We start from the raw sequence: 8,718 nt of genomic DNA, 5'->3' as shown, positions 1-8,718 counted from the left end.
TTTTTAATATTCAAATAACTCTCTCTCTCAGCTCTTTCTATTTATTTTATATTTTTTACTAACACTTCTCTTCTACTCATAATTTGAACCCTCTCCCTCTCTTTGTGCTCGAATTCTTCTTATTCTCTCTCTACCTCATTCTTCTATTCTTCTACTCACATAAAGGAATCTCTATACTGTGACATAGAGGATTCCTCTTCTTTTTCTGTTCTCTTCTTTTTCATATGAGTAGGAATAAGGATAAGAACATTTTTGTTGAAGATGATCCGGAACCTGAAAGGACTCTGAAGAGGAAGCTAAGAGAAGCTAAAGCACAACACTCTGGAGAGGACCTTACAGAAATTTTCGAAAAAGAAGAAGACATGGCAGCCAAAAATAACAACAATGGTGGAGATGCCAGGAAGATGCTTGGTGACTTTACTGCACTAACTTCCGACCTCTATGGAAGAAGCATCTCAATTCCTGCAATTAGAGCAAACAACTTTGAGCTTAAGCCTCAATTAGTTTCTCTAATGCAGCAAAATTGCAAGTTTCATGGACATTCATTGGAAGATCCTCATCAGTTCTTAGCTGACTTCTTGCAGATCTGTGACACTGTTAAGACCAATGGGGTTAATCTTGAGGTCTATAGACTTATCCTTTTCCCTTTTACTGTAAGAGACAGAGCTAGGATATGTTTGGACTCACAACCTAAAAAAAGCCTGAACTCTTGGGAAAAGTTGGTCAATACTTTCTTGGCCAAATTCTTTCCACCTCAAAAGTTGAACAAGCTTAGAGTGGAAGTTCAAACCTTCAGGCAGAAGGAAGGTGAATCCCTCTATGAAGCTTGGGAAAGATACAAGCAATTGATCAGAAGGTGTCCTTCTGACATGCTTTCAGAATGGAGCATCCTGTGTATATTCTATGATGGTCTATCTGAATTATCCAAGATGTCCTTGGATAACTCTACTGGTGGATCTCTTCATCTGAAGAAGATGCCTGCATAAGCCCAGGAACTCATTGAAATGGTTGCAAATAACCAGTTCATGTATACTTCTGAAAGAAATCCTATGAATAATGGGATGACTCAGAAGAAAGGAGTTCTTGAGATTGATACTCTGAATGTCATATTAGCTCAGAATAAAATATTGACTCAGCAAGTCAATATGATTTCTCAGAATCTGACTGGAATGCAAGCTACATCCGGCAGTACTAAAGAAGCTTCATCTGAAGGAGAAGCTTATGACCCTGAGAATCCTGGAATAGAATAGGTGAATTACATGGGAGAATCCTATGGAGACATCTATAATCCTTCATGGAGGAATCAAACTAATTTCTCATGGAAGAATCAGCAGAAGCCTAATCAAGGCTTCAATAATAATAATGGTGGGAGAAATAGGTTTGGCAATAGCAAGCCTTTTCCATCATCTTCTGAGCAACAGACAGAGAATTCTAAGCAGAGCCTCTCTGACTTAGCAACTATAGTCTCTGATCTATCTAAGACCACTTTCAGTTTTATGACTGAAACAAGGTCCTCCATCAGAAATTTGGAGGCACAAGTGGATCAGCTGAGTAAAAGAGTTACTGAAATCCCTCATAGTACTCTCCCAAGCAATACAGAAGAGAATCCAAAAAGAGAGTGCAAGGCCAAAACTATATCCAAAATGGCCGAACCTATAGAGGAGGAAGAGGCAGTGATTTCCAGTGAGGAAGACCTCAATGGACGTCTACTGGCCACTAAGGAGTTCCCTAATGAAGAACCAAAGGAATCTAAGGCTCATACAGAGACCATAGAGATTCCACTGAACTTATTGTTGCCATTCATGAGCTCTGATGAGTATTCTTCCTCTGAAGAGGATGAAGATATTATTGAAGAGCAAGTTGCTCTCTATCTTGGAGCAATCATGAAGCTGAATGCCAAGTTATTTGGTAATGAGACTTCGGAGGATGAACCTCCATTGCTCATCAATGAACTGAATGCTTTGGTTCAACTGAAATTACCTCAAAAGAAACCGGATCTCGGAAAGTTCTTAATACCTTGTACCATAGGCACCATGACCTTTGAGAAGGCTCTGTGTGACCTGGGGTCAGGAATAAACCTCATGCCACTCTTTGTAATAGAGAAACAAGGGATCTTTGAGGTACAAGCTGCAAGAATCTCACTAGAATTGGCAGACAAATCAAGGAAACAGGCTTATGGACTTATAGAGGATGTCTTAGTGAAGGTTGAAGACCTGTACATCCCTGCTGATTTCATAATCCTAGACACTGGGAAGGATGAGGATGAATCCATTATCCTTGGAAGACCCTTCCTAGCCACAGCAAGAGCTGTGATTGATGTGGACAGAGGAGAGTTAGTCCTTCAATTGAATGAGGACTACCTTGTGTTTAAGGCTCAAGGATCTTCTTCTGTAACCATGGAGAGGAAGCATGGAAAGCTTCTCTCAATACAGAGTCAAACAGAGCCCCCACACTCAACTTTTAAGTTTGGTGTTGGGAGGCCACCATTAAGCTCTGAGTCTCTGTGAAGCTCTCTAAGAGCTCACTGTCAAGCTATTGACATTAAAGAAGAACTTATTGGGAGGCAACCTAATGTTATTTAATTATATTTATATATTTTGTTTTCCATTGTCATGTTATATTTTCTTTAGGAAGATGATCATGTGGAGTCACAAAAACAGCTGCAGAATTAAAGCAGAATCAAAAACAGCATAAAAAACAACACACCCTGGAGGACAGGCTTACTGGCGTTTTAACGCCAGTAAGGATAGCAGAATGGGCGTTTAACGCCCAGTTTGGCAGCATTCTGGGCGTTAAATGCTAGAATTGACAGACAGACTGGCGTTTAATGCCAGAAAGGGTGTCTGGTATCTGGCTGGCGTTAAACGCTAGAAAGGGGCATCATCTTGCCGTTTAACACCAGAAAAGGTAGCAGAGTTGGCGTTAAATGCTAGAAATGGCACACAGAGGGCGTTTAAACACCAGAAAGGTGCAGGGAGCAGAATTCCTTGACACCTCAGGATCTGTGGACCCCACAGGTTCCCCACCTACCCCAACTCACTCTCTCACCTCTTCACACCTCTCCATAACACTCTTCCCCAAATACCCTTGACCAATCACATCAACACCTCTTCCCCAAACACCATTCACCTATTAAATCCTACCCTTTTCCCCACAATCTCTTCACCACTCACATCTATCCATCATAAAACCCCACCTACCTCACCATTCAAATTCAAACCATTTTCCTTCCAAACCCAACCTCCTCTTACACGAATTCCCTCTCCCTCTTACCCTATAAATACCCCTCCTTACCACCTTCAATTTCACACATCATAAACACTTACACCCCCTTCGCCGAATCCACACACCCCTCCATCTCCTCCATTTCTTCTTCTTCTCCTCCTTTCTTTCTTCTTTTGCTCGAGGACGAGCAAACCTTTTAAGTTTGGTGTGGAAAAAGCTCTGCTTTTTATTTTTCCATAACCATTAATGGCACCTAAGGCTGGAGAAACCTCTAGGAAGAGGAAAGGAAAGGTAATTGCTTCCACCTCCGAGTCATGAGAGATGGAGAGATTCATCTCACAAGCCCATCACTAAGAAGAGGATGGAGCAAACAAGAGAGCCCACTCATAGACCTCAAAAAGAGCATGAGGAAATTCCTCATCAAGAAATCCCTAAGTTGCCTCAAGGAATGCATTTCCCTCCACAAAACTATTGGGAGCAACTCAACACCTCTTTAGGAGATTTGAGTTCCAACATGGAGCAACTAAGAATGGAGCACCAAGAGTACTCCATCATCCTTCATGAAATCAGAGAGGACCAAAAGGCCATGAGAGAGGAGCAACAAAGGCAAAGAAGAGACATAGAGGAGCTAAAGCACTCCATAGGATCTTCAAGAGGAAGAACTAGCCACCGTCACTAAGGTGGACCCGTTCTTTAATTTCCTTGTTCTTATTTTTTTTGTTTTTCGGTTTTTATGCTTTATGTTTGTCTATGTTTTTGTCTTTATTACATGATCATTAGTGTTTAGTGTCTATGCCTTAAAGCTATGAATGTTCCATGAGTCTTTCACCTTTCTTAAATAAAAAATATTTTCTGAAAAAGAAAAAAAAGTACATGGATTTCAAATTCTATCTTGAAATTAGTTTAATTATTTTGATGTGGTGGCAATACTTTTTGTTTTATGAATGAATGCTTGAACAGTGCATATTTTTGATATTGTTGTTTATGAATGTTAAAATTGTTGGCTCTTGAAAAAATAATGAAAAAGGATAAATATTATTGATAATCTGAAAAATCATAAAATTGATTCTTGAAGCAAGAAAAATCAGTGAAAAACACAAAGCTTGCGAAAAAAAATGGTGAAAAAAATAAAGAAAAAGAAAAAGCAAGCAGAAAAAGCCAATAACCCTTTAAACCAAAATGCAAGGGTAAAAAGGATCCAAGGCTTTGAGCATTAATGGATAGGAGGGTCCAAAAGAATAAAATCCTGGCCTAAGCGGCTAAATTAAGCTGTCCCTAACCATGTACTTGTGGCGTGAAGGTGTCAAGTGAAAGGCTTGAGACTGAGCGGCTAAAGTCATGGTCCAAAGCAAAAAAGAGTGTGCTTAAGAGCTCTGGGCACCTCTAACTAGGGACTCTAGCAAAATTGAGTCACAATCTGAAAAGGTTCACCCAGTTATGTGTCTGTGGCATTTATGTATCCGGTGGTAATACTGGAAAACAAAATGCTTAGGATCACGGCCAAGACTCATAAAGTAGCTCTATTCAAGAATCAACATACTGAACTAGGAGAATCAATAACACTATCTGAATTCCGAGTTCCTATGGATGCCAATCATTCTGCACTTCAAAGGATAAAGTGAGATGCCAAAACTATTCAAAAGCAAAAAGCTACTAGCCTCGCTCATCTAATTAAAACTAATCTTCATTGATAATTTTGGACTTTATTGTATTTTCTCTTCTTTTTATCCTATTTTTTTTAGTTGCTTGAGGACAAGCAACAATTTAAGTTTGGTGTTGTGATGAGCAGATAATTTATACCCTTTTTGGTATTGTTTTTACATAGTTTTTAGTATGTTTTAGTTACTTTTTATTATATTTTTATTAGTTTTTATGCAAAAATCACATTTCTGGAGTTTACTATGAGTTTGTGTGCTTCTCTGTGATTTTAGGTATTTTTTGGCTGAAATTGAGCGACCTGAGCAAAAATCTGATTCAGAGGCTGAAAAAGGACTGCAAATATTGTTGGATTCTGACTCTCCTGCACTCAAAGTGGATTTTCTAGAGCTACAGATGCCCAATTGGCACGCTCTTAATTACGTTGGAAATTCTACATCTTGGGCTTTCCAGCAATGTATAATAGTTCATACTTTGCCCGAGATTTGATGGCCCAAACTAGCGTTCAAATGCCCACGAGAGACCCTTTTCTGGAGTAAAACACCAGAACTGGCACCAGAACTGGAGTTAAACGCCCAAACTGGCACCCAAGCTAGCGTTTAACTCCAAGAATGGTCTATGCATGTGAAAGCTTTAATGCTCAGCCCAAGCACACACCAAGTGGGCCCCGGAAGTGGATTTCTACACTATCTGCACTTAGTTACTCATTTTCTGTAAACCTAAGTTACTAGTTTAGTATAAATAGCACTTTTTACTATTGTATTTGCATCTTTGGAATCTTTTGATCATCTTTTGAAGAACTTCATCATCTTAGGACTTAGAGGCTGGCCATTAGGCCATGCCTAGACCTTTTTCTCTTATGTATTTTCTACGGTGGAGTTTCTACACCTCATAGATTAAGGTACGGAGCTCTGCTGTTCTTCATGAATTAATACAAGGACTATTATTTCTCTTTTAATTCACGCTTACTTCTTCTCCAAGATATACTCTCATACTTAATTCAATTAAGTCAGAATGAAGGGGTGACCCGTGACAATCACCCACTATCTTCGTTACTCGCTTAGCCTAGATCTGCGTGCCTGACAACCACAAGTGTTCTACATGATGTTCAACGTAGTTATTGGACGACAGCTGGAGTATATTCTCTTGGGTCTCTGATCTACGAACCGAGTCCGAATGATTAGAACCTTCGTGGTATAGGCTAGAACTAATTCGCAACATTCCTGAGATCCGGAAAGTCTAAACCTTGTCTGTGGTATTCCGAGTAGGATCTGGGAAGGGATGACTGTGAAGAGCTTCAAACTTGTGAATGTTGGGCGCAGTGACAGTGTGCAAAAAGATAGAGGGATCCTATTTCGACGCTAGTAAGAACCGACAGATGATTAGCCGTGCTGTAGCTGTACCTGGTATTTTTCATCCGAAATGAGAAATCTGACAGTTGATTAGCCATGCAGAGATCGTACCTGGTATTTTTCATCCGAGAGGATCATACAGCTTGCCATGGAAGGAAGCACGCATGATTGGAAGAAGACAATAGAAAAGCAAAGGTTCAGAAGCAACAAAGCATCTCCAAACACTTATCTGAAACTTCCACCAATGAATTACATAAGTATCTTTATCTTATTTTATGTTTTATTTATCTTTTAATTATCAAAACCTCATAACCATTTGAATACGCCTGACTGAGATTTACAAGATGACCATAGCTTGCTTCAAGTCGACAATCTCCGTGGGATCGACCCTTACTTACGTAAGGTATTACTTGGACGATCCAGTGCACTTGCTGGTTAGTTGTGCGGTGTTGTGAAAAGTGTAAATCACAATTTTGTGTACCATATTCTAGTCCAAGTTTTATAAGAAGTATTCCCCGAACTCAGCAAGGACGGTTAAGGAGCTTGAGTTGCTACAACTGAAAAAAGGTCCTATGTCAATGGCAGAGTACACTAATCAATTTGAGGAATTGTGTTGATTCTCTAGGCTTTGTCTGGGTGCTCCGGGGGATTTTAAAGAATGGAAATGCATAAAATATGAAGGTGGTCTATGGAGTGACATCCTGAGTATAATGAGCTCGATGGAGATCAGAGTTTTCTCTGAACTGGTAAACAAATGCCAAGTTGCTGAGTATTATGCAAGAAAGGCCATGTCAAACAAAAACGATCACCGAGCTTTTATTAGGAGAGATCAGGGGAGGAACTTCACACCTAGAGGACAGAATTTCAAGTGAGGAAGCTATGTTCCACAACCACATCAGGGCCATAACACCTTCTAGAGATTCAACAATAATAATAACCAGGGAAGAGGCAAAGGAAAGCAGATTCAGAATCCTGCCAACAACTTGACATGTAAGAGATGTGAGGTATATCATCCGAACACTCTGTGCAGAGCTGGACTGGGTGTATGATACTATTGTGGTAGAGCCGGGCATCTGTCCTAGAACTATCCAAACAAGAAGAGGTTTGATGCCGGGAGAGCACAGCAACCAGGGCGAGTGTTCACTACATCTGGTGTGGGTGCCAAGGGATCCGAGACACTGATAAGAGGTAACTATAAAATGACTGGTAGAACTTTAATTGCGTTATTTGATACTGGAGCATCACACTCATTTATAGCATTTGAGAAGTCTAGTGAGTTAAGATTGAAGATAGTTATGTTGGCCTATGATTTAAAAGGGCATAATGCTACCTCTGAAGCTATTGTGGCTAGATTAGGTTGTCCACAAGTTCCGTTCGGAGTTAAACAATGAGATTTTGTCTATGATTTAATTTGTTTACCGATGACTGGTCTTGATCTCATCTTGGGATTGGATTAGTTATCAAAGAATCGTATATTGCTTGACTGTCCTGAAATGTCATTGTATTTTATGCTGGAAGGGTCAGAAGGACCGGTTATGGCGAAGTGTTATTATCTGAATTCCATTGTGGTAAACTGCATCGGATGTGAATGTCAGGGTGTTATGCTGTTACCTGCAAATGTGTCAGGCGAGGAGCAAAGTTTAAATAAGATTCTAGTTGTGAATGAATTTCCAAAAGTATTCCTTGAAGACATAATTGAATTTTCTCCCTCTCGAGAAATCAAATTTCCGATTGAGCTGGTTGCTAGAGTAGGACCGATTTCAATTGCGCCTTATGGTGCGGGAATTCGAATTTCCCACAACTTAACCGTCAAGTGCACCGAGTCATCCAAGTAATAACTCAGGTGAGTGAGGGTCGATCCCACGAGGATTATCGAACTGAGCAAGCAATGGTTGTCTGGGTGGACTTAGTTAGGAGAACCCAAAAGGGTTTGGTGAAGTGCAATTTGCATTAACAATAAGCCAAAAAAATAGAGAAAGCAAATAATGGTTTGGTGTAAAAACAATATGAGAAAATAGTTAGGGTTTTAGAGATGTTTATCTTTTCGGATTAAAAGTTCTTACCAACTATTTTAACAATGCATGATTCATTCTATGGCAAACCATAAGTGTCTAAACCCTAATCTCTTAGTATCTTAGCCTCCTCTAACCTTCATTAACCGCCACTCTCGTGGTTACTTAATTCCGATTAGAGGGTTAAGTTCAGAAAACTAGTTTAGTGCCACGAAAACCCTAATTACCCAAGACTCATAGGATTATATGTCACATATCCAAATTAGTTCATGCAATTAGCGAAAGAGAGGAAGTTGTACGCTAAAATTTCTAAATGTGAATTCTGGAAGAATGAGGTAAAATGTTTGGGTCACGTAGTGAGTAAGCAGGGAATATCTGTGGATCCTTCTAAGGTTGAGGCAGTAATAGACTGGGAACAACCTACATCAGTGACAGAGATCAAAAGCTTCTTAGGTTTAGTAGGATATTATTCA

General features: G+C 39.8%; 1 protein-coding gene across 1 annotated transcript; it reads left to right on the top strand.

Moving 5' to 3' along the window:
- Positions 7,433-8,068, top strand: LOC107636531. Its single transcript, XM_016340033.1, has 2 exons — positions 7,433-7,600; positions 7,691-8,068. Exons 1-2 carry the CDS (start codon positions 7,433-7,435, stop codon positions 8,066-8,068), a joined length of 546 nt encoding a protein of 181 aa, XP_016195519.1.

The sequence above is a fragment of the Arachis ipaensis genome, chromosome B04 (genome assembly GCF_000816755.2).
Source record: "Arachis ipaensis cultivar K30076 chromosome B04, Araip1.1, whole genome shotgun sequence".
Taxonomy (NCBI): Eukaryota; Viridiplantae; Streptophyta; class Magnoliopsida; order Fabales; family Fabaceae; genus Arachis; species Arachis ipaensis.
This window is presented reverse-complemented; position numbering and strand designations above follow the sequence as displayed.